At 47.8% G+C, this 25859-nt stretch overlaps 1 protein-coding gene across 2 annotated transcripts in view; it reads left to right on the top strand.

The window, feature by feature from the left end:
- The window catches only part of GALNT18 (polypeptide N-acetylgalactosaminyltransferase 18), a 357288-nt gene that overhangs the window by 275194 nt on the left and 56235 nt on the right, over window positions 1-25859 (top strand). For both annotated transcript variants that reach the window (XM_005689675.3, XM_018059545.1), the window contains exons 7-8: window positions 15669-15854; window positions 25451-25588. In XM_005689675.3, the coding sequence (XP_005689732.1) occupies window positions 15669-15854; window positions 25451-25588 (324 nt within the window). The remainder of the gene's footprint in view (window positions 1-15668; window positions 15855-25450; window positions 25589-25859) is intronic.

Genomic DNA, 25859 nt, shown 5'->3' with positions numbered 1-25859 from the left:
ACGTCTGAGATCAGGGAACCATCAGGGTCAGATCCTCGTAAGAGCTCTCTTCCTGGCGTCCAAACAACCACCTTCCTGCTGTGCCCTCGTGGTAGAGAGAGAGCTCCATGTTCCCTCCCCCTTCTTATAAGGACACCAGTTCTGTCTGGTCAGGATTCCACCCTTACAGTGCCCGTTGACCTTCGTCACATCCGTAAAGGCTCTCTCCCCAAAAGAGTCACACGGGGGCTTAAGGCTTCAAAATATGAATTTGAGGGGTTGAAATTGATTATATTCTTTGTAGGCGAAGATGGAGAAGCTCTATCCAGTCAGCAAAAACAAGATTGGGAGCTGACTGTGGCTCAGATCATGAACTCCTTATTGCAAAATTCAGACTTAAATTGAAGAAAGTAGGGAACTACTAGACCCCTAAGTTATGACCTAAATCAAATCCATTATGATTATACAGTGGAAGTGATAAATAGATTCAAGGGATTAGATCTGATAGAGTGCCTGAAGAACTATGGAAAGAGGTTTGTGACATTGTATAGTAGGTGGTGACCCATACCATCCCCAACAAAAAGAAATGCAAAAAGGCAAAATGGTTGCCGGAGGAGGTCTTAGAAATAGCTGAGAAAAGAAGAGAAGTGAAAGGCAAAGGAGAAAAGGAAAGATATACCCATCTGAATGCAGAGTTCCAAAGAATAGCAAGGAGAGATAAGAAAGCCTTCCCAAGTTATCAATGCAAAGAAATAGAGGAAAACAACAGAATGGGAAAGACTAGAGATCTCTTCAAGAAAATTAGAGATACCAAGGGAACATTTCATGCAAAGATGGGCTCGATAAAGGAGAGAAACTGTATGGACCTAACAGAAGCAGATGATATTAAGAAGAGGTGGCAAGAATACACAGAAGAACTATACATAAAAGATCTTCATGACCCAGATAACCATGATGGTGTGATCACTCACCTAGAGCCAGACATCCTGGAATGCCTAGTCAAGGGGGCCTTAGGAAGCATCACTACAGAAAAAGCTAGTGGAGATGATGGAATTCCAGTTGAGCTGTTTCAAATCCTGGAAGATGATGCTGTGAAAGTGCTGCACTCAATATGCCAATAAATTTGGAAAACTCGGCAGTGGCCACAGGACTGGAAAAAGTCCGTTTTCATTCAAATCCCAAAGAAAGGCAATGCCAAGGATGTTCAAACTACCGCACAATTACACTCATCTCACACGTTAGCAAAGTAATGCTCAAAATTCCCTAAGCAAGGCTTCAACAGGACATGAACCGAGAACTTCCAGGTGTGCAATCTGGATTTAGAAAAGGCAGAGGAACCAGAGATCAAATTGCCAACATCCATTGGATCATTGAAAAAGCAAGAGAGTTCCAGAAAAACTTCTTTATTTACTACACCAAAGCCTTTGACTGCGGAAGAAACTGTGGAACATTCTTAAAGAGATGGGAATACAAGACCACCTTACCTGCCTCCTGAGAAATCTGTATGCAGGTCAAGAAGCATCAGAACTGCACATTAAACAAAGGACTGGTTCCTAATCGGGAAAGGAGTACATCAAGGCTGTATATTGTCACCCTGCTTATTTAACTTATATGCAGAGCACATCATATGAAATGCTTGGCTGGATGAAGCGCAAACTGGAATCAAGGTTGTGGAGAGAAATATCAGTAACCTGAGATATGCACCCTTATGGCTGAAAGCAAAGAGGAACTAAAAAGCCCCTTGATGAAATTGAAAGAGGAGAGTAAAAAAGCTGACTTAAAACTCAACATTCAAAAAACTAAGATCATGGCACCTGGTCCCATCACATCATGGCAGATAGATGGGGAAATAATGGATACAATGACAGACTTTGTTTTCTTGGGCTCCAAAAGCACTGCAGATGGTGACTGCATCCTTGAAATTAAAAGCTGCTTGCTCCTTGGAAGAAAAGCTATGACCAACCTAAAAAGAGTGTTAAAAAGAAGAGACATTACTTTGCTGACAAAGGTCCATCTAGTCAAAGCTATGATTTTTCCAGTAGTCATGTATGGATGTGAGAGTTGGACTATAAAGAAAGCTGAGCACTGAAGAATTGATGCTTTTGAACTGTGGTGTTGGAGAAGACTCTTGAGAGTTCCTTGGACTACGGGGAGATCAGACCAGTCAATCCTAAAGGAAATCAGTCCCGAATATTCATTGGAAGGACTGATGCTGAAGCTGAAGCGCCAATACTTTGGCCATCTAATGTGAAGAACTGACTCTATGGGAAAGAACCCTGATGCTGGGAAAGGTTGAAGGCAGAAGGAAAAGGGGATGACAGAGGATGAGATGGTTGGATGGCATCACCAACTTGATGGACATGAATTTGAGCAAGCTCTGAGAGTTGGAGATGGACACAGAAACCTGGTGTGCTGCAATCCGTGGGGTTGCAAAGAGTCAGACACTAGTGGGCGACTAAACTGAACTGAATGACTCAACAAAAAACGTAATGTAAGAATATAAGTTCCCGAAAGTCACAGACTTTGCATGCTTTTTTTCCAGACAAAATTACCATCTCACACCAAAGCCCCCAGCCCAAAGGAAGGAAGTATCCACAAATAATGGTTAAGTTGAATTAAAGGATAGAAGGGACATGATTGATTTATAATTTTGGAAGATGGAGTGGAGGGCAACAAGAGTTGCAGCCAAAAAAACCCAACTTGTTAGAAGGCTGTTGATAGCGTTGTCCACACAAAGATAATGGCAGCTTAGACCAGAATTGTCTGTGCAGATTGAGAGGTGTGATTAAATTTAAGCTATATTTAGGGGGTAGAACTGACTGCATTTACTGATGTATTATTAGATGCTAAGGAAAGGAAGGGGACATAATTATAGATGAGTTACATAATTATTTATGCAGGTTTCAGGCATGGGCTGTTATGTCGATGAGGGGAAAACGAAGGGACACCCATGGAGGCAGGGAAGGAAATCAAGAACTTGGTTTTGGACATGGTAAATGTGCGGTGCCTGAGAGATGCGCAAGTGGAGGCGATGTGTAGGCAGATGGACGTATAAATCTTGAGCCCAATGGAATGTAGTGTTTCCTCCGGCCCTAATGGTAGCAAATCTTATCATCAACAAAACTTTACAGAGATAATAGTTATACCACATACTTAGCAGGCTCTAAACTTGGACTAGGTGTTGAAATAACCCTCTGTGTATTCATTCATTTGACGCTCACAACTATTTTTGCAGTGTGTCATTTTTGTCTCCATTTCACAAACAACTGTATGTTAGAAAGTGAAATAAATTCTCTAAAGTCACCAATCCAGCAAGTGGAAAATGTAGGATTTGACATCATGCATGTGTGAAGTGGGTTGCCAATTGCTTCTGCAAGAGATCTTCCTGACCCAAGGATCAAACTAGCATCTCTTATGTCTCCTGCACTGGCGGGCAGGTTCTTTGCCATTAGCACCACCTGAGAAGCCCAGGATTTGACATCAAGACTGTTTAACCCCTGTACTCTGACCACTGTGACCTCCTATCTCCCAAGAGGCAGAGGCCTTGGAAACATTTCCTACTAGGCTTCTAAAGTATCACACGACCTTGAGCCTCAGATGGGAAAGGGAAGGTAATTGGTTAGGTCCCCTGCAGCTCTGCTGAACTGCAATGCTGATCTATTTCGTAAATCCCCTTTTTGAAAGTTTTATTTATTGTCTGTGCTAGGCCTTCATTTTGTGCAGGCGTCCTCTAGTTGAAGTGAGCAGCGGCTGCTCTCTAGCTGTGGTGTGTGGGCCTCTCATTGCGATGGCCCCTTCTTGGGAGGAGCACGGCCTCTAGGCACACGGGCTCAGTAGTTGTGGTACGCGAAGCTTAGTTGCTCTGAGACACGTGGGACCAGGGGTCGAACTGGGGTCCCCCACGTTGCAAGGTGGATTCCAACCAATGGACCACCAGAGAAGCCCACAAATCTCATTTTTCATGTGCGTTTGCTGTAGGTACCTATCAGAGATGAAACTCAAGCCGACAATTCATTTTGATGTGTATGAGAAGGGCAAATCTCTTTAAGTGAAGACTCAGCACACTGCTTTCTTAATCTGAATTCCAGCGGAGTGGAACTCTTTAGAACAAATATTTCTGAGTGAGAAAATGTTCAGCATCTCATATTCACTTTTATCATCTAAATGTTACCCTCAAGGATCCCTCTGAGCCAAAGGTGGGTGTGATGCATGAGCCAGACACACAGCTTCCTCTAATGTCTGCACCCAGGGTCTGCCAGACTTCACCACCTACACTGTCCCAGTGACACATGGGTCCCCTGTCACCTGACCCCACTGTGCTAGGAGGTGACAGAGTGTGTTATAGTTTCCTCAGGTGATTCTGATCGCCCTGCATTTCAGAAAGGACCTCCTGACTTCTCCTCCTGGCTTATTCTTTGGGCCAGTGTTTTGGGGTTCATCCAGTATGGACTTTCAATTTGAATTTGGCTAGAACATGCTAAAGAGCCATTCATATGTGTTGGTGGGAGGTTGTTTCTGATTAGATTAAACTTCTGAGAGAGGAAAGAGCCACTGATTAAAGACATAAAAAAGGAAACACTTTAAACGAGTAAGTGGCTCATCTTCATATAGCAAAGTATAAATTAAACATAGTCCAGGAATCAGCTTTGAATAGCAGCTGGATAGAGAGAGCTTTTCTGAATACATCCACAAGGAGAAGGCGCTCACAGCAATTCAGGGGCTTAACCCACCAGAGAGGGCTCTGAGCACTCCTGAGTAAATGGAGGGGCTGATAAAAATGACTCTCACACTAGGGACGGGAAGGGTTTTATTTGGATTTCAGAAAATTATTCCCTGAGTCCCTGTGACATTCAAGCTCATTATTATTTTCTGACAGCATCAGTGATGGTAACGGGGCCAGAGATCTTAGTTCAAAACAAAAAGACGTGATTAGAGTAGACAGCACACATGTCAGTGGGACCCTGATTTGGAACGTGGCTGACACTTCGGTCTCAGAGCTGGAACGCTTCTGTAGTGTTGGGTCTATAGAAACGCCTGGGCTGGAACTAGCCAGCCTCCCCAGCCTTCTCAGTTTCACACAGAGGGGCAGCCCTGCCTCGACCGCGTCACCTGCCCAGGGCTGGAGGTGTGGCTGCAGCCCCCTTGCCCTGGCCCACGCTGGGCTCCGTGGCGCTGTCATGGAGCTGCTGCCGGGGCTGCCAGAGGAACACTGAGCCACTCATGGTCTCCAGGGCCCTAGCTTTCCCCTTTCCAGCCTGCTGGGTTCTCCTTTGGTTTTCTCACAGCTTCTCTGATTCTGAACTTGAACCAGACTCTCCGTATAGCCTGTTTTATAGGAGTCCTAATGCCTACCTTCCCCCGACAGTTCCCTTTCTCCCCACTGAGAACTAAATCCCCTCTTTGTATCTTCAGCCCCTAGTAGGGACTGGCTCTGAATGGACTAGTTATCTGAACTTGGAAATCTCTCCCCACGCCTGGACCTTCTGCGGCAAAATCTCACTTAATAGATTGAACCCCTGTTATCCATGCTGCAGGGCCCAAGCCTCTCTGATCCCCTTGCCCCTCACATGCTTGCAACTTGTATGAACCAAGGAAATGATCACAGTCTGCCGCAGCAGCCCCCAGGCCCCAAAGGCTGAACCCAGGACAAGTTTATTTCTCACTTACTTCACAGCCCCCTAAAGGGTGCGAGGCGCTCCTGGACAGCTCCTCTTCAAGTGGTAACTGAGGGCTGAGGGTGCTTTTTTGTGTCTTCCCCGTCTTTGAACTTCAAGGTCATTTCGACAAAAACATCCAGTGGATTGGGGGGAAAAGAGGTAGAAGTGTTCATGGGTTCCCTCACTGGACACTTAAATATCTGGGCCCGAAAGTAACAACTGTAATTTCCTCTAGTTTCATTGGCCTGAGCTGCTCACACGATCCCTCCTGACTCAAGGGAGGCTGGAAGATGCAGAGAGGCGCACAGGTTTTCATGAGCAGCAGGATTCAGCCACATCCATGGAGACTGGCTTCACTTCCTCCACCCCGGATAGAACCAGGCCTGTCTTCTTCCTTTTCTTCCATTTGTCTTGAGTCCAATCAAGCCAGTTGTGTTTGAACAATAAGTAATCAGGGCTGTTGACTGATAAGAGATTTGAGGTAACCATAAATAAATTCTCCTTGGTTGGAAACATTGAAGGATAGAATCTCAAGGACTGCATGTTTATAAAGTGATCCTCCTGGGATTTCCTATAAGGAAATGAACTCTCATGGTTCCAGTCTTTATAGTCAGAGCACTAGGGTCCAAGGAAAAGCTGGACCCCCTGTCTGTGATGGGCTGGTTTTCTGAACTTGGCGCCATGGCGGCCCCTGGGTTTCCAATAGGTAAACAGCTATTTCAGCAAATCTCAATACCCTGCAAAACAGCCTTTTTACTTTTTCTTCATAAAAGCTTCCAGACATTCCAGCCCAGCTGGTCTCTTCCCGGATTCCTGCCAGATGAATCCTCCTGCCGCCTTCTGATAGTTATGAAAAATCCCTTTCAAACAGGGGAACTGCTTCAAGTGCTTCTTAGGGCTGACCCCAAATCAGACCCCTTCAGGGACACCTTCCAAGAAAAAGCAGCATTTTTTTTTTTTTTTTTAATTCCGAGTGGCAATTCTGTCCAAAAGACTCTTTGGCAGTGTTTTACTGTAAAAACAGGGCTTGGGAAACTGGATCCCCAGGGAGTGTTTTTCTGATGGAAGAATAAGCATTGCCGGACTTTAAAAATGTTTCCTTACACTTGAAAATAATGAAATATCTGCTCTTGGAAACCTGGGAAGGCACCAAGGAAAGTGCACAGGGGATGACTCAGAACTAAGGCCCAACTCTCAGCCCCTTGTCCATGCAGTTTATCAAGCACCTGTCATGTGCCAGGCCCTGTTTCAGCTCAAAGGGCCTTCTCTCACAGGCTAGTGCTTCAGGCCCATAAATAGGAAAAAAGCTCCATCTCACTGGTGCTCAGGGAATTGCAAATTAAAACTGCAGTGACAGTGAGTTTCACACCCATCTAAGGACAATGCCAAATGCTGGCAAGATTGTGAAGCAGCATGAGTGCTCACCTGAGCTGGTGGGGGCGGAGCACAGGATCCCACGCTCCTTAGGAGAGCTGAAGGCGCGTCATAACCCGTGCCTCAGAGGTCACACCGTGGTGCAGATACACGGAGAGGCGCCCTCTCTTGGGTGCCAAGAGACACGGATACATTCCAATAGCACTAATCATAATCCGGGAAACAGCCAGACTGGGGACCACCAAGAGCATGCGTAAATAAATGCCTGTATATTTATACAACGGAACACGATAGTGATGAAAATAAATGAGGCAAGAAGCAAGTGGCTGAATGCAGACAATATAGCCTTTAAAACCAGGGAAAACTAAGTAGGTAGTTGAGCTTGATGGCAAGGACATTATTAACAAGATTCAGGATGGTGGCTTACCTTTGAGGGTAGGGAGAAACGCACAAAGATGTCTCTGCCAGTCACTCTTTCTTGTGCTGGTGGTACATAGACAGTTGTCCCTTGTGCTATATGCCTTTAGACTGTACATAAACATTGTACACACACACATACACACACACACACACACACACACACACACACAGAGCTAGAGGAAGTACAGGGAACATGGGAATGCTGAGCAGAGGCATTCAATAAATGTAGGGCAGCTGCGAAAGTAGGCAGGAATTAGCCAGGCAAATAAATATGAATGTGACAGCGGGGAGAGGCTGACCACCGCTGGCTTTGGTCTTAGCTTTGCCCAGGTTTGACCTCTCTTTCTTTCTCAGTCCCACACAGGGCTACGAATAGAGTAAAACGCCTGCCATGTCTAAGGTGAATATTGAAGGATGTCTAAGAATACCCAGCCCCTGCCAGTGTCTTTGTTTGCCTGCCTTTCTGACCCTACAACTGCTCTGCAAACACGTGTCTGATCTGCCAGCCATTCTCAGGCCTCAGCCTCCATCCTTCTCATCTTCTTCCCCCTAGCCTGCCTGGTTTGGCTTTCAGCTCTTGTCTCAGCATTTCACAGCCAAGTTAGGCGAGACAGCGACGCATAAAAAGGTAATTAACAACATGAGCCAAGAAATAAGGACCACATGAGTGGTGCAAATCATGTGTTCCAGGAGTTAGGAGGAACAGGGCCAGGCTGGTTTTGGATGGACGGAGAGTAGGAAGGAGGGTTTCTGGGCTAAGGGAACAGTGGGAACATTTTGCCAAGAGAGAATAGCTCATTAAAAGCCATAAGGAGATAAAAGCTGGACAGGATTTGGGATCTTATCCTGCGAAACATGCTTATGAAGTACAAGACTCAGATGCCACCACCCTCAATCCCTTACTTATGGTAGATATTACTAATAAATGGTAGTGTGCTTTTCCACTGAGACCAGACAGAGGCTTGGAATCCTTTGAAATGTATGTATCTTTGGCCGCATCAGGTCTTAGTGGCCGCAGGCAGGATCTTTATTGCATCACACAGTCTCCAGTTGTGACGCGTGGGCTCTGGGGTGTGCAGGCCCGGTAGGTGCAGTGTGTGGACTTAGTTGTTCTGTGGCATGTGGAGCAACTGATTCCCCAAAATCCCCAATCAGCAATCGAACTCCTGCAGTGCAAGGCAGATTCTTAACCATTGGACCACCAGGGATGGTCCCTTAGAATCCTTCTTAACCCGGTGCTTCAGAAGGACATTAATAAGTGAATGGATTCAATATGAGGATGTTACCTGCTATTCCTACCAAAGTTTACAGAGTGATCACCAGTCTGTAAATGGGAGGAATGGTCACACTGTGTCCTGGCGTCTTGCTTCCAGTGTCTCCCTGCTTTACAGCTCCCAATTCACAACTCTACCAATTTTGTCTCACATACTGGGCATCACTTGAAGTACTGGCAAGAAAACTTAGAAGCACAGAACGCAAAAGGAAGAAGCGATCTAAGATGTCCCTGAGTCCACCTCCTCCATTTGGCAGCTGGGAAAAACAGGGGCTTGGGAGGGAAACAGGTCTGTTTATGTAACTGGCAAATATAGGACATAAATTCGGTCTTCTGACCCTAACCCCAGGCAGCTCCCAGTCCCAGGAAGAGAAAGGAATCTGATCTTTCCTATGAACCTACTAGATGGCTGTCTTTGCTAGTGGGAGCTTTTCATACATGATCTCTTTTACACCTGCCAGTTGCCCCAATAAGAAGGCACCTGACATCCAAGGACAAGTCCTAGTTGAAGGCTAATGAGTGACAGAGGCAGGGTCCATAGTCTCTCCACCAGCCCCCAAGACCTGCGCGCTTGCTTGCAGTTCCCAGGTGGATGCACCAAGTTTTTCCTGAAACAATAGCAAAATTAGGGCTCCCTGGGAAGAGCTGGTGATGAGCAGGACTCACGCTGCCATTTACGACAGTTCAGGTTTTCAGTCACGGTCACATCTGGGGGCAGCCTGGCAGCTCTGCCACGGGCGTCTGTGAGCACTGGCGAGGTCAGGGGCTTCCCCTACACTGAGTTCATGGCTCTGTAAGACAAAACCGCCTGCGATCTCCCAGACTCATTTGATAACTTCCCAGGTTTTACGATGGTAATTTAAGCTCTGCAGCCAAAGTAACTCTCCTCCGTTGCAGCAGCCTGCACTTAAATGTCAGAGCTTTGCTGAAAAACCACTTGGGTTTGAAGGAAGTCATTGTGTTCAGTAAAATCTGGCACATTTTATGTTTATGGCCTTTATTAGGGGAGCCAGCTGAGCGAGTTAAACCGCCTCTCTGTATGGTTAGCCCAAGCCCAGGGCTCTGGGATTGCTGGAACCACTCATTCAAATCACAGTTATTGAACATGTACTAAGTCCTCGGTGCTGGCACATACAACATGCTCCTTGTCTTCCTGCAGCTTATCCTTTATGGAGGCGGAGGGCAGACCATTGAAAGAATAAATGCATAAATAGAAGTATTGTGAATAAGCATCATTAAGGAAAAAGAGTGGAGAGCTAAAAGTACTCACAGGGGATCTAATTTGGACTGGGTGGGTGAAAGAAGGTGATATTTGAACTGGGTAACAAGTGAGGGAGTTTTTCCAGAAAGGTGCAATAGTGGGTACAAAGGCACAGAGAAAGGAGAGAACTTGGTGTGGTCGAGAAACATGCCCAGTGCCCATCCAGAGGCCACGAGGTCCAGCCTCAGACTCCGTTCCACCAGGCGTTCCTGGTGCCCGTAAGACTAGCATACACTTCACTCCTTATAACGGACCGGGGTCACAAGCACACAAGGGAAACCTTGGTAGTGGATTCCTACACCCGGCGACCTCATCTGCCTTCTTGATTCGTGACCCTTGGTCTGCTCTGATACCCAACCCTTGCCCTTCCTCCTCCTGGCATCTCTACCCCCTAGAACCTGCGATACTGAGCCGTGGTTCTGCCCCTTTGTCCTCCCTCCAGTGGCCCTACTTCTCTAGCACAATGCCTCCTGTCTATCACCTCCCACAACATGCCACCACATGCCAGCTATGACCGCTGTCCCAGGCCTGGCACCCTTCTACTTCCTCATCCCCCGTTCCTCCCATGCCTTCATGGGTGCTTCAGGGCATCATCTTTCATGAAACCCAAATGCCAGTGGCTTTCTTCCCTATCGCTTGTCTACAGTCCGTGAGAGGGTCTCTGAGATCAGCTGTGGGGCAGACTTCTGAGGTTCTCTCTGGGTCAAGCCATGGGTCAGTGGAGTCACTCATGTGAGGATCGTGGAGCACAGGCTTTCTCTTGTTTATTTCAGGGTCATTGTGCAGGGTCCAGAAGTGGAGGGGCAGACATGCCAAACACACTCTTCTGCTCCAACCAGAAGCTTCCAGGAACCCAAAGGCCATATACAAGGCAGATGGTCTCCATAGATGAGTTTCTTTTCACAGAAGAGAAGAGGGCAGAGATGTTCTAGGTGAATAGGTGCCCCCAGCCCCTGGAGAGGAGCCTCTCCCTGCTGGGTCAGGCACTCTGGAGGGTAACACATCTGTTGTCTGTTGGGCTTTACCAGACACATAACTCCTCTGCAATCACTTGTCTCCTGAATGTGGCTGTACAGGAGAAGTCAATAGCAACCATAATGGTTATTATAAAATACCTAAAAATACCAAGTGCAGACTAAGGGCTTAGCAATATTCCCTGCATTATGACAGGGGCTTCCAGAGCCCACAGTCCAGTGCAGCAGTCCCTGCTATGCACGTTTCCTAGACCAGAGGTGAAGCACCCCAGAGTTGCCACTCAGCCAGGACATGATAGGACCAGAAGACCCAGATATCCTGCCCCCGCCTCAACTAGCATGCATGAGGAGCTCACATGGAGGCAGGCTCAGGGTTAAATACATATCTGCACTCCATCCCCTTCTTCTCTGGGGTGAAATTGAGGCTTGGGAGGAGAAATAGCCTGCCAAAGGTGACAGCAGCAGGTGGCAGAGAAAAACACTGGGATCCAATTCTCTCTGGCTTCAAAGCTGTGCTTTTAAACACTACGTGCTACCCTGACCCGGCCCAGCCACCCCACCTCTGCTGGAAACCCATGATCTGTTCTAGGCACCATTTAGTACCTGTCTAAAGAGAAGCAGGTGAAGAGCTTGGAGAACATTGTGAAAGAGGGAAGGAGATAGTCAAGAAGCAAATACAAGACTGTCATGATCGGGAAAGATAGGGCTGGAGCCACAGAACAGGACAGGTTAACCTAGGTGAGGGGGATACAGAACTGTGATGCTGAAGTGACACCCTGAGAATGTTACATGAAGTGGGGTAGGAGGGGTATGTGACGGCATATGCCGAAGTCCATAGGCGAGAGGAGCCCCGGCGTGCTGGGGGAAACAGGAATGTCAGCGTGGCTCCAGCGTGGACTGTGTCGGGAAGCAAGCACAGGGCTGGAGGGACGGCAGGGGCCAGGCCCCAGGAGCCTCAGAGGCTGCACTGGGAAGGGTGCGGTGCCAGCAGGACATGGTCCAGGGTGCACCTTCAAAACAAATATTGTATATTAATGCATATGTATGGAATCCAGAAAAATGGTATTGATGAACCTGTTTGCAGGGTAGGAATAGAGACACAGAGGTAGAGAACAGACTTGTGGCTAGTGGGGGAAGGAGAGGGTGGGACGAATTGAGAGCGTAGCTTTGAAACATATACACTACCATATGTAAAATAGGTAGTTTGTGGGAAGTTGCGTGTAACAGGGAGTTCAACCCAGTTGTCTAGGACAACCTAGAGGGGTAAGGTGGGGTGGGAGCTGGGAGGAAGGATCCAGAGGAAGGGGACGTATGTATACTTACGGCTGATCCACACTTGCAGGACAGAAACCGATACAACACTGTGAAACAATTATCCTCCAATTTAAAATAAAATACATTCATTCTGGCTGCTGGGTGGAGACGAGACTGGAGGAGGAAGGCAGGAGGGAGGGCAGTTGTTCGAAGGCTGTTGCAGTGTCCAGATGGGAGGTGGCAGTGGTCTGGATGAGGGCGTGGCTGCAGGACGGGGAGAGGGGTGTGGCTTCAAGAGCTCAGCGGAGTCCACACTGCTCCTTTCACTGAGCAGCCAAAGGCACGATGGGAGGTGCTGCAGCCACCCTTCTGATTAGAACCATGGCACATGTGCCCACTCTAAGGTGAAATGGTGACCAACTCTTTGAGAAACTGGTCTTGGAATAAAACAGCTGTGTTACAAATCATGTTCTGTGTTGTGTTGCTGAAATATGTCAATTAGTAGCCTCCATTCTGGCTGCACAAAGAATAATTACCCTGATTCTGTGTTGTCAGTACATATTCACGGTATTTACAAGGCTTTTCTTAAAAATCTGAGCAACCTGTGAATTGGAAATCAACACAGTCCCAGAATGTAGAGGTCATGGACACAAAGATGCACAGCCTGGGTCCTTCCACGGCTCCCTCTTCTGATCCTCAGAACCACCCCTGGGTGTGGGAACTTCCTTCAAATGTTGGTCACCCTAGGGGAAGCACTAGCTCTTCCTTGAGCTTTAGTCAAGTTCAGATACATCCTTCTGTTTTCCGTAACAGCTGTGTGGTCTCGGGCAAGGGAGAGCCTTGATCTGTTTCCTCATTTGGCATTGGAGACAATAACCACTGGGCTTCCAGCAGCGCTACCACTAGGTGGCGCTAGTGGTAAAGAACCCGCCTGCCAGTGCAAGAGACGTAATAGACCCAGGTTTGATCCCTGGGTGGGGAAGATCCCCTAGACAACCCACTCCAGTATTCTTGCCTGGAGAATCCCATGGACAGAGGAGCCAGGCAGGCAGAGTCAGACACGACTGAATCGACCTAGCACGCTGCTGCTGCTGCTGCTAAGTCACTTCAGTTGTGTCCGACTATGTGCGACCCCATAGACGGCAGCCCACCAGGCTCCCCCGACCCTGGGATTCTCCAGGCAAGAACGCTGGAGTGGGTTGCTATTTCCTTCTCCAATGCATGAAAGTGAAAAGTGAAAGTGAAGTCGCTCATTCGTGTCTGACTCTTTGCGACCCCGTGGACTGCAGCCTACCAGGCTCCCCAGTCCATGGTATCTTCCAGGCAAGAGTACTGGAGTGGGGTGCCATTGCCTTCTCCGGGGCCTAGCACACACGCATGTGCTATAACAGCTACCTCACAGTATCTTATTCTGAAGATTCCGCTGTACATCATCAGTAGCAGCTGAGGCTGATCAAGTGCTAATTATGTGCTAGGCATCTTTCTAAGCACTTTGCTTATTAGCACTTTAATCTTCTCAGCAGCCTCATGAGATGGGAATAGTAGGATCCCCATTGGAGATGAGGAAACTGAGACACACTGAGATCAAGTGAATAACTCACAGTCACACAGCTAGTATGAAACAGAGCCCAGATTTGAATCCAAGCAGTCTGAGTTAGTGAAGAAGGCAATGGCACCCCACTCCAGTGTTCTTGCCTGGAGAATCCCAGGGACGGGGGAGCCTGGTGGGCTGCCATCTATGGGGTCGCACAGAGTCGGACACGACTGAAGCAGCTTAGCAGCAGCAGCAGTCTGAGTTCAAACCCTTTGCTCATAACCGCCATGCTACACAGTCCAGTGCTGGCACATAGCAGATGCTCAGTGGGGATGTTTGTTTCCTTTCCATTGGCCCTAAAGTGAAAGTGAAAGTTGCCCAGTCATGTCGGATTCTTTGCAACACCATGGACTATACAGTCCATGGAATTCTCCAGGGGATCTTCCCAACCCAGGGATCGAGTCCAGGTCATTGCAGGAGGATTATTTACCAGCTGAGCCACAAGGGAAGCCCATTGGCCCTAAATGGTATACTAAATGCAAGAGAAGCTCAGAAAGTGGTAAGTCAGTGCCTTGCTTTCCAACTCTAGCAACTTACAGGGAGCAATTGGTATGAAAAAGCCTGGTGGAAGAGAAGGCAGTCTCTTCCTAACCAACACAGGGGAAATTAAGCTAAGCCTGAAACTGACCTAGCCTTAGAGGAAGACCTCTGGGTGTTGATGGGTGCATGTTATAGGCGCGAATATCATCTGCCAAATTGCTCAACTGACAATACCTGACAAACGGCCACTGCTGTCCACCAGGAGATCTTGATTGCTTTTCTCCAAAGTCTTACTCATCAGTTATGATCAGGTATTTCAGGTCCATCCCACTTTATTAAGCATGAATCATTTATTGATTGATTGTCTGGTTATATACACCAGTCATTTAAATATTTATTCAAAAAGTACTTACCAAACACCTACATGTACCAGGCTATGTGTTCAGTGCTAGAGAAGAGAAATGAATGAGTTACTCTGCCCTCTAGGAACAGACTAGCAGGTAAGTTGTGGTGTCAAGAGCTTTGAGGGCCAGAGGAGGGAGCCATCGGCTGTGCCCCAAGAACTGAGCAAAGACCCCACAACAGTGTGGCCAAGATCTTGAGAGATGATAATTTTTTTCAGCTGGAGAAGAGTAGGGCAGGCATCCCAAAATTGCAAATAGGGTGAGTAAAGGCCTAAAGGCACAAAAGGACATGCATGTTCTAGAACGCTAGACGTCCAAGTAGCTGGGATGATTGTGGCAAGGGCTCCAAGACACTGTCCCTCAACACTCAGGTTGCAAGCTCAGTTTTCTCTGTTTTTCAAAACTGAATTGCATCCAGTTGAAGTTCCTACTCACCAAAATCAGGGAGAAGCTTCATATCATTCCTTTCTTTGAACCTCCCCCTTCCTCGGGCTCCATCAGAACTCAGGGCTCAGGAAGGATGGAGCAGGGGCAGGGCGCTGGCTCTCCCTGTGGAGACTGCTCAGCCTTGTCCAGGCCCACATGGCCCGTTGTAATGTGACGTCTCTCCTGGAGGTTCTGCTGGTCCCTCCATGTCAAGCACTGCTGCAGAGACCATTACCAAGGATTGTGTAACTTGGGGCAAGGAGAACTCAGATCACTGGTCACAAAATGTCCAGTGTCTTCCATGGGGGAAGGAAGGTGGAGGACTGGAGAGGGAGGGTGCATTACCTCTTTGCTGGTAACCACAGCAAACGGGAAGAAGACACAAATGAACGGCTCAATAGCCTTCCTGTTCTGGGAGTGGAATTAAGGTACGGCTCGCTCCCTTTGCAGGCAGGAGAGGAAGGTGAGGCGAGCTGGGTGTGTCCAAGCTCCTGTTCGTTGTCACCCGTGGCCTGGGTTCAAGGCTCAGAGTCAAGTCTGGGCACTGATGAGTGCCTCCGTGTCTTCCACAGGTATGGCAGTGTGGTGGGAGCGTGGAGGTCCTGCCCTGCTCGCGGATTGCCCACATCGAGCGAGCCCACAAGCCCTACACCGAGGACCTCACCGCCCACGTCCGCAGGAACGCCCTCAGGGTGGCTGAAGTCTGGATGGACGAATTTAAAAGCCATGTGTACATGGCATGGAACATACCCCAAGAGGTAGGAAGCCACTGCAGGGATGGCCTTCTTGAGGGTTGATGGGGAGCAAACAAGCAAAGCAAATGTACAACTAAACGCTTCTTCCCAGGAGACAGCCAGGGTCTTATTTGCCATGCTGCCTGAGCTCTCGGCCCTAAGATACTGCATAAAGCAGAAAGGGGTCTGACCGCGGGGTGCCATGGGGTGCCTTACCCGCCCCATCTCTGGTCACCTCCTCCTTTCCCTCCAGACCACAATGTCCTCCTTCTATCTGAAAAAGTTGAACCAGGTGGCTCCAAGGTTCCAACATGCTCCCAGGTCCTCAGCTTCTCTGACAATAGATATTTCATGGTCCCAGATTACAAATGTCCCAGAAATTACCAAAATTCGCAAATGCACCTTAATATCCCTGTAGACTGAATGCAAGCTTCTCCATCAAAACTTTGACCAAACCAATAAGCAATGTCCTTATACCTTTCGGATTTCTTGAACCACATGGGTGGGGCACTCCCACAGGGACCCTCAGGAAGAGAAGGGACCTCTGAAGGCTGCTTGTTACCTTCAGAGAACCTCATCATTGTCTGCTACTATCCGCTAGCCCTCTTATTGTTTAAACACTAAGCTGTGTCCAACTCTCTGTGACTCCTTGGACTGTAGACCGCCAGGCTTCTCTGTCCATGGGATTTCCCAGGCAAGAATACCAGAGTAAGTTACCATTTCCTTCTCCAGGGTATCTTCCTGACCCAGGGATCAAACCCATGTCTCCTCATTGGCAGGCAGATGCTTTACCACTGAGCCACCTGGGAAGCCCCCTAGCCCTGTAGTCACCCATATTTAAGAAGTGCAAGAGACTATTTACAGTAGCTAGAATATGTGGGACTTCCCAGGTGGTGCTAGTGGTAAAGAACCCACCTGCCAGTGCAGGAGATACAAAGAGACATGGGTCCCTGGTCAGGAAGATCCCCTGGAGGAGGAAATGGCAACCCACTCCAGTATTCTTGCCTGGAAAATCCCATGGACAGAGAAGTCTGGAGGGCTACACTCCATGGGGTCGCAAAGAGTCAGTCACTACTAAAGTGACTTAGCACAGAACAGGAAGCAACCTAGATGTCCATCGACAGATGAGTGGATAAATAAATTGTGGGACATATAAACAATGGAATATTACTCAGCCATAAAAAGGAATGTATTTGAGTCTGTTCTAATGAGGTGGATGAACCTAGAGCCTATTATACAGAGTGAAGTAAGTCAGAGAAAGATAAATATTGTATACTAACATATATATATGGAATCTAGAAAGATGGTACTGAAGAGTTTATTTGCAGGGCAGCAGTGGAGAAAGAAACATAGAGAACAGACTTATGGACATAGGGGGAGGAGAGGAGAGGAGAGGGTGAAATGTATAGAAAGAGTAACATGGAAACTTACATTCAGTTCACTTCAGTAGCTCAGTCGTGTCTGACTCTTTGTGACCCCATGAATCGCAGCACGCCAGGCCTCCCTGTCCATCACCAACTCCTGGAGTTCATTCAGACTCACGTCCATCAAGTCAGTGATGCCATCCAGCCATCTCATCCTCGGTTGTCCCCTTCTCCTCTTGCCCCCAATTCTTCCCAGCATCAGGGTCTTTTCCAATGAGTCAACTCTTCGCATGAGGTGGCCAAAGTATTGGAGTTTCAGCTTCAGCATCAGTCCTTCCAATGAACACCCAGGGCTGATCTCCTTCAGAATGGACTGGTTGGATCTCCTTTCAGTCCAAGGGACTCTCAAGAGTCTTCTCCAACACCACAGTTCAAAAGCATGAATTTTTCTGCGCTAATCTTTCTTCACAGTCCAACTCTTATGTCCCTACATGACCACTGGAAAAACCATAGCCTTGAGTAGACGGACCTTTGTTGGCAAAGTAATGTGTCTGCTTTTTAATATGCCATCTAGGTTGGTCATAACTTTCCTTCCAAGGAGTAAGCATCTTTTAATTTCATGGCTGCAAAACTTACATTACCATACGTAAAATAGATAGCCAGTGGGAATTTGCTGTATGTCTCAGGGACCTCAAACAGGGGCTCTGTATCAACCTAGAGGGGTATGATGGGGGGAGATGGGAGGGAGGTTCAAGAGGGAGGGGACATATGTATACCTATGGCTGATTCATGTTCAAGTTTGACAGAAAACAACAAAATTCTGTAAACCAATTATGCTTCAATTAAAAAATATTTTTTTTTAAGTGCAAGACAGAAAGCAGTGTATCTCTGGTAGCTTTGTTCAGCCTTGCTGTGTGTCATGTGGAAATGACCTTGGACAGCTGGGTTAGGTGAGCCTAACAGATGCCAGCCACGGGATCCCCACCTGCTCGCCAGCCAGTCTGCCTGAAGGTCATTGCTTAGGTTGCATTTTATGTGACATGGAGCTGTTGACTGCATGACCTCCTGCTTTGCTCCAAGGCCAGGGCTTCTCCTCGAGAGTCCTTTGGAAAGCCTCTGCTCTCTCCTCCTGACAGCAGAATGGTTGATCTTCGCTCAAAGTTTCCATGTGAAGGCCTCATTTCCTGATATCTCCACCAAGCTACTATTTTACTCAGGCTGAGGGATTGAGAAAGTAGGCTGGGCGGGATCTTTCAAGCAGTTCCCTAAGGACCACCACCATGGGGTGGGGGGGGAGTGGGTCTTGGGTTGGCTGCACCTTTGTACAATCAACCAGACCTCAGCAGTCGAGAGAAAGAATGAGGAACCCCGGCAGTACCAGCGGGAGCCCAACCTTGATGAACCAGCTCCGAACACAGCTCTGACAGTGGGAGTGTTTCTAGGGAAACGGTGGTGCGTTCTGGACCCATCTGTGGCTGTGGGCGTTGGATCACAGCACTCTGGGCAGGATGCCGAGCCCCGCTGTGGGAGTCCTCTGATAGCAAAATGTTGAGCACACTTGGAAATTCCCCAGGAGCTCACCAGCAAAGCAGTGTGATTCCCCGGGTTCTGTAAAGGACTGGGGTCCTGTCCATGCCCTTGTCCCCCTTCTCTCTGCACCGTAAAGCCGCAAACTTTGTAGCCCTCTCCACCACACCCCCCGCCACTGCAGCTGACAGATGTTGAAATAGACAGCAAATCCGAAGAGTGGTAGAGAATTGAGTGTACTTTGAGTAAAAGTAATTGGAAAATGATGAAACTCAGTGTCTGCTGGTGACTCCTAGAGGAGTTCAGACCAAGTCAAGTGGGTGGGAGCTGGGGGGTGGTAAGACAAGAAGGGCAGGTGAGAGGTGGAAATGTCCAGGATAAAGCCTTTAGGAGGAGAAGGAAGAGGTCAGTGTGTTTCCTCTTGAGCCCCTGTTCGCTACTATGTCCAAACTCCCCCTTCTGCCTCTATCAGGCTTGTGGGAAGAGCCACTCTGCACCTCCCATTCACTTCTGAAGTCATATCAATACTGAAGCTGCTTTTGACAGAGTCATCATGGGCCTCCTACCTGCTAAATTTAATGAATATTTTAAAGTCTTCAGCTTACAGGATCCCACCTTTTCCTTGAAACTCGTCACTCCCTCGGCTCCATGATTCCACACCCTAGACCGTCTGCATCTCTCTGACTGCTCCTAACTCCTTGTAGGCAACTCTTGCTTCCAGGAGATGTTTCAGTGCTCCCCAGGGATCCATCCTTGGCCGCCTGCTCTTGTGATAGGCCTCTGCAGGGCAATCCCACTGACTCTTGGGTTCTGCACTGCCTACATAGAGAGGACCTTAGCCCGACTCCTGCCTTTAGCTGCAGACTTCACCTGCACATCTTCCCCTGGGTGTTCCCACAGGCACTTCAGTCTGAATCTGACCAAAACTGAGTGTATCTTTCTTCCCCAAATGCGCTTCTGTTCTTATCCTCTATCTAAATACATGATGCCCCCCATCTACCTAGACTTGTGAGCCTATTCCTGAGCGTCATTCTTTAAGCATCCTCCATTCCCAGTCCATCATCGAGCCCACCTTTCCATTCCTCTCGCTTCTGAGTTCAGGCCTTGCTTCTTCCTCTGCAAGAGCCTCTGGCTGGTTTCCCTGACTCAAGTCTTACCCCTTAAATCTATCCTTCCCACTACCCAAAGTCATCTTTTTAAACTCACGATGACCATGCCGCTGTCCTACTTGAAATCTTTAAATGACTCTCCGTGTGCACAGGATCAGGCATAGAGTGCAGCATTGGACGTGGGTCTACACTTTATCCTCCAACCACCTCCCCAGTCCAGCCGCCCGCCACCCTGAGTTTGGAGGCTCTGCAGGTGGCATGGACTGGGGCACTTCCCTGAGTGCTGCCCTTATCTCTCCATGGTGGCCCATTTTGTCCTCTCTGCTTGCAGTTCCTCTCAAAACCTCTTCCCCAGCCTCCACCCTTACCACTTCTCCTCCATCTTTTTAGACTCGGCTCTGCTGACGTCTTCTCTAGAAGGCGGTCCCATCTGGGAAGAATGCCCTTTCCCCTGCGTGTCTCCGTCACTATGTCATTACCCTGCAAGAGAATGTTCCCTTGTCTGAAAAATCTCTCTCTCATTAGATCAATGGCTCTTAAATCTGGCTGAACTTTAAAATCATTTGGGCTCCACCCCAGAGATTATGATTTAATTGGTTTGGAAGGGAACTAGGGATTTTTTTTTTTTGAAGGCTCTTTGGGGATGTTAATGTTCATCCGGGGCTGAAAATCACTGCTCTAGACTGTGGGCTTCCTGAGGACAGATTGTGATATCCCTATTTGTGTCACCAGGTCTAGCCCAAGGTGAGGTGCATGGCCAGGGCTCAATAAAGCCTCACTAACATTTATTAACAAATGAATCTGCTGGCCTCGTGTGTGATCCCATTCTCCTTTGATCAATGACTCCCCAAAACAGCTCTACTAACCAACTGCATCAGAGTCACTTGGAAACCTTTTAAAAATGTTGATTCTGTGTCTCATCCTCAGAGATTTTGATGAGGAGGTGTGTAGTGGTACCAGAACCTATGAAAAGCTGTCTAGGTGCTAGTTTGGGGAAGCCAGATTTGGGTAACACTCGTTTACCTGCTCATCTTTCCCAGCTCACCCATAGCATCACCTACTCCAGGAAGCCTTCTTTGACTGCTGTCCTCCCCTTCCGCATCATCCTGGCTGTCCCACACCATGGGATGGACTAAGGGCCCCTCTTCTGTTGCCCCTCAACACTCTCTGCTTCCTTCCATGCTTCACACTCTGTTTACTTGTCTGGATCTTTCAAATTCTCCTTTCAGACAGAATGTGACTTCTTCCTGTTTGTGTTCATGATGCTTAGGACAGTGCCTGACACAGTCTAGGCACTCAGTAAAGATGAAGTTGAAAAAGAAACGAAAGGAAGGAATTACGGGTTCTGCATCCCTCTGTGTTTCCCCAGGACTTTCCCCGGCTGTCCTTGAAGGAGCAGCATCGCAGTACCTCTGCTCAGTCCCAGGCACATCTGCTCCCAATTTCCTTAAGCTTCTGTCTACAAGTGCAGAGCTGGAACCCTTCAACCCTGCCTAGTTGGCTGCTTGGAGAATTAAATAAGTTAACATGTGGAAAGACTTTGATCAGTGCTTGGCCAATAGAAAGCATTAGAGAAGTGATTCTCACCCGAGCCTCAGAATGCCCTTGTTGGGCAGTCATCCTCCCTTGCTGCCCTCTATGCGGAGTTCTTCCCTGGCCGTGCACTGAAGAGAACCAGCTGTCTCACCCACTCCCTCATCACGTGCAGTCCCAAGCTTTCGGAAGATCAGAGGAGCCTTCCGCTCATGCTTCCTCTACTTTAATTGAAAGTCAGTTTGCTTATCAGCAAACAGAAAGTCAGTCTGCAGCAAAGCATCACTATTTCCTTACGCAGGATTCGGAAACTCTTGCTTCCTCTTGCCTGAAGACAGGCTGAGTACCAAGGATGACTCACCATGGTTGTTAGGCGACGACCATTCTTGAGGTTTGGCTACAAGGAATTTTGTGTGTGGCTGCACACAGAGGCAGGAATACTGGACAGCTTTTTTTGTAGTTAAGTATATTAGTGTCCCAGGACTGCCAAAACAAATTACCACAAACTGGGTGACTTAAAACAACAGAAATGTGTTCTCTGGTAGTTTTGGAGGTCAGAAGCCCACAGTCAAGGGACTGCCAGGGCCATGCTGCCTCCAAGGGCCCTGGGGAGGGTCCCTCCTGGCCTTTTCCAGCTTGCGGGGGGCTCTCGGGGTTCCTTGGCTTGCAGATGTGTCTTTTCATGCTATGCTTCTATCTCCGTGTTTCCTCTCCTTTCTCTCATACAGATTTAGGATCATCCTAAATCCAGAATCATCTCAACATCTCTAATTAAGTATATCCACAGAGACCCTTTTCCCAAATAAGGTCACATTCAGAGGTTCTGGGTGGACACTGTTCAACCCTCTAATTATTTGGCCAGGAAAGATACATGTATTTTCTAATAATAAGGGTCAAGGTGACCTTCTCTGAGGAAGTTTGCTCATTTCCCAATTTCTGCCTCCTGCTCCGAAATAGAGTTTGATGCAATTTATAGCGAACAACACAGTACAGATGTGCTGAACCATTAAAATGGGAAGGCAAAAGTCAATCAATAAACAGGAAGGGGAAAGGGACATAATATCCAGACATGGAAGCCGAGCAAAACTCTGTTTCTTGAGTCTCCTAGAAGTTAAAGTAGAGTGTACTCCTGATGTATTGTCTCTCTCCCACTTTTGATTAGGTTATAAGTAGAGAGACAAACGGCTTCCCTGGTAGCTCAGATGGTAAAGCGTCTGCCTGCAAGGCAGCCGGGTTCGATGCCTGGGTCGGGAAGATCCCTGGAGAAGGAAATGGCAACCCACTCCAGTACTCTTGCCTGGAACATTCCATGGAGGGAGGAGCCTCGTAGGCTACAGTCGACGGGGGTCACAAAGAGTTGGACATGACTGAGCTACTTCACTTCACTTCAAAGAGACAAACTCTCCCTTGATCCTGAATGTAGAAAGGAAGTTTTCCCATGGGAACCTAGATTTTTTAGGCAAACACAGAGGTCTTCCTGAGACAGATTCTTCTAGTGGCTTTCTGTAAAAGCTGAGACAGTGTTCATTTGTCATCACATATAGCATTAAGTGGGATGGCCTGGGTCCAGGCACATAGCTTTGTGATGTAAGGGTGAAGCGCAGAGAAATTTAAAGAGTTAGTACTTAAGAGATGTCTTTAAGTTAATACTTAACAGAGGACTGAGCAGGATACATTTCTCGTCAGTTGCTGTGTTCATTGTTTCATACATATTTTTTCAACTCGGTCTCATCAGTAGAGTTCAGGTGCAGTGCTAGACTAGGGGCACAGAGATCAGCAGGTCACATTTCCTGATCGTCAGGGAACAGGGGTCCAGCAGAGAGATAACAAGTGGAAGTTGCTGGGAAGGCTCTGGGCAGGAGCTAGGGAGCAGACCGATCATAGAAGAGGTTATCAGGAAATGCTCAAAGGGCATAACCTCACTGAAATTGCGCCCTGGGGTTCCAGAACTTAAACCTTCAGGCTGTAGCAAGTTCAAATTTTTATATGACCTGAACTTCGGTAGACAAAAATAAATGTATTTCTTCTATATTTATTTTTGTTTTGACTCAAGCCCCCATTGTCTGATATCAAGAATGTGATCTGATCATGTCCAGATACATGTAGCAACTGTCTTTGTGGTTTTCCCCAGATATTTCAGAGTTAAACTGTCAATTTCATTCTTTTCCCAACCCCACTAACTTGATCCCAGAATTGATGGTAGAACCAAATGGGGTCACACTGGCAGCCCATGGACCACAGTGTCAGAGGGAGAGACCTGTGCTGCCCCATCCTCCTGTCTCCGCTCTGGGCTGCTATCTCACGAGACGACACTTGCCCTGTCTGGTCGCTGGCTCCATGGTGTCATCCTCTGAGATGTCACCTGTCTCTGTCTGATCCCCAGCTGGTGGGACCCCTCTCCATCTTCTGCTGTGGCATCAGCTCTTTCTCAGCTGATTTTGTGCCCTATTCAGCAGCTGGGGTACAGGTCCCAGGGCTTCCTGGGACCACAAGAAATGTGGGGGGTTCTCTCTGGCTCACACTCAAGGACACACCCATGTCTCTGTGACTGCTCCTTGCCTGCTGCACCGCAGTGGCTCAGGGCCACGTCTTTGTTATGCCTGGGAAATGAGGGAAGCAGTACTGTCTATGCTAAGGACCCCAACCAGGCTTAGAGAGAGGGGCTCTGCTTCTTCTGCAAGGACTTGGTCTAAGCAGGCAGAAGGTCAGGCTCTTGCAAATGCCCCTGTAAATTTTAAAGCAGACCCAGGCTGATTGGGTTCAACTCCATCACTTACTAGCTATGGGATTTAGGCAAGTCACCCAGGAGGTCACTGAACCTCCCACATCTCCAAAATGAGGGTTATATTGTGCTCCCTCATGAGTTTAAATAGGACCATATATGTAAATTTAATATAAAGTGAAAATGAAAGTTGCTTAGTCGTGTCTGACTCTTGCGACCCCATGAACTATACAGTCCATGGAATTCTCCTGATCAGAATACTGGAGTGTGTAGCCATTCCCTTCTCCAGGGGATCTTCCCAACCCAGGGATCGAACTGAGGTCTCCTGCATTGCAGGCAGATTCTTTACCAGCTGAGCTGTCATGGAATCCTAAAAATTAAATATAAGTAAAATATAGAAAATATCTGTGTCTGTCTCATATGGAACAAAGCCTGGCCCATTGTGTTATGTAAGCCTTAGCTGCCCTGATCACTAGGAATAGTATTACAATTAGCAGTATTCCATCTTCAACTCTTTTCCTTACCTCTCCCTCTCCCCCACACAGTTCAGAATCTCTCATCTTATCTCTTGAGATAGAGGTAACTGTGTTGTTGGTTCAGTCGCTCGGTCATGTCCAGCTCTTTGCAACCCCGTGGGCTGCAGCACGCCAGCCTTCCCTCTCCTGTACTCTCTCCCGAAGTTTGCTCAAACTCATGTCCATTGAGTCAGTGATGCTATCCAACCATCTCTTCCCCTATCACCCCCTTCCCTCCTGCCCTCAATCTTCCCCAGCCTCAGGATCTTTTCCAATGAGTCAGCTCTTCACATAAGGTGGCCAAAGTATTGGAGCTTCAGCATCAGTCCTTCCACTGAATATTCAGGACTGATTTCCTTTAGGATTGACTGGCTTGATCTTGCTGTCCAAGGGACTCTTAAGAGTCTCCTCCAGCACCACAGTTTGAAAGCTTCAATTCTTTGGCACTCAGCCTTCTTTATGGTCCAGCTCTTAGATCCATACATGACTACTGGAAAAACCATAGCTTTGAATATATAGACATTTGTCAGCAAAGTGATAGCTTTACTCAGGCTATATTCTTCCATTTCTTTTACTTACACAAAGACTACAGCTTTTTTTCTTTAGTATTTTTTAAGGATTTAGTCCCTTTATTTTCAATGGCCTTTGACAACAGTCCCCATCAGTGCTGATCTCCTGTTTTGCAGACCAAACAGGATGGTTATGGGGCCAAGGCACACATGGGGAAACGCCTGAGTTAAGTTCCCAGGTAATGCCTTCAACAGGCAGTCTCCAGAACTGTGGTCAGGGAGGTTCAGGGAAAAGCGGTACCACGCTGGTGGCTGCATCTCTGTGTTTGCATCTCGCACAGGACTCAGGAATTGATATCGGGGACATCACTGCAAGGAAGGCTCTGAGGAAACAGCTGCAGTGCAAGACCTTCCGGTGGTACCTGGTCAGCGTGTACCCAGAAATGAGGATGTATTCGGACATCATTGCCTACGGGGTGGTAAGGAGCCCACCCTTGGGGTTTCATCCAGACACATGCGCCCAACTGGGACCTGTGGTAGACCTGGGGACAAGAGGCTGGTTTCTGGAGCTTCATGTGAAGCAGCCTATACGTTCATAGCCCACACCTCTCCATTCCCTTGAGAGGGGTGCTTAGTCTCTCCTTACAATCCTAAGCAATTCAGCGCTGGCCCCAAACATGAATATGCCACTTAATAAAGCAAAAACATGCAGTTAGGTTAAGATCGCAAGACAACCCCAACTGTTTCCCA

The sequence above is a fragment of the Capra hircus genome, chromosome 15 (assembly GCF_001704415.2).
Source record: "Capra hircus breed San Clemente chromosome 15, ASM170441v1, whole genome shotgun sequence".
Classification (NCBI taxonomy): domain Eukaryota; kingdom Metazoa; phylum Chordata; class Mammalia; order Artiodactyla; family Bovidae; genus Capra; species Capra hircus.
Note: the sequence above shows the minus strand (reverse complement) of the source record. Positions and strands in the feature narration are given on the sequence as shown.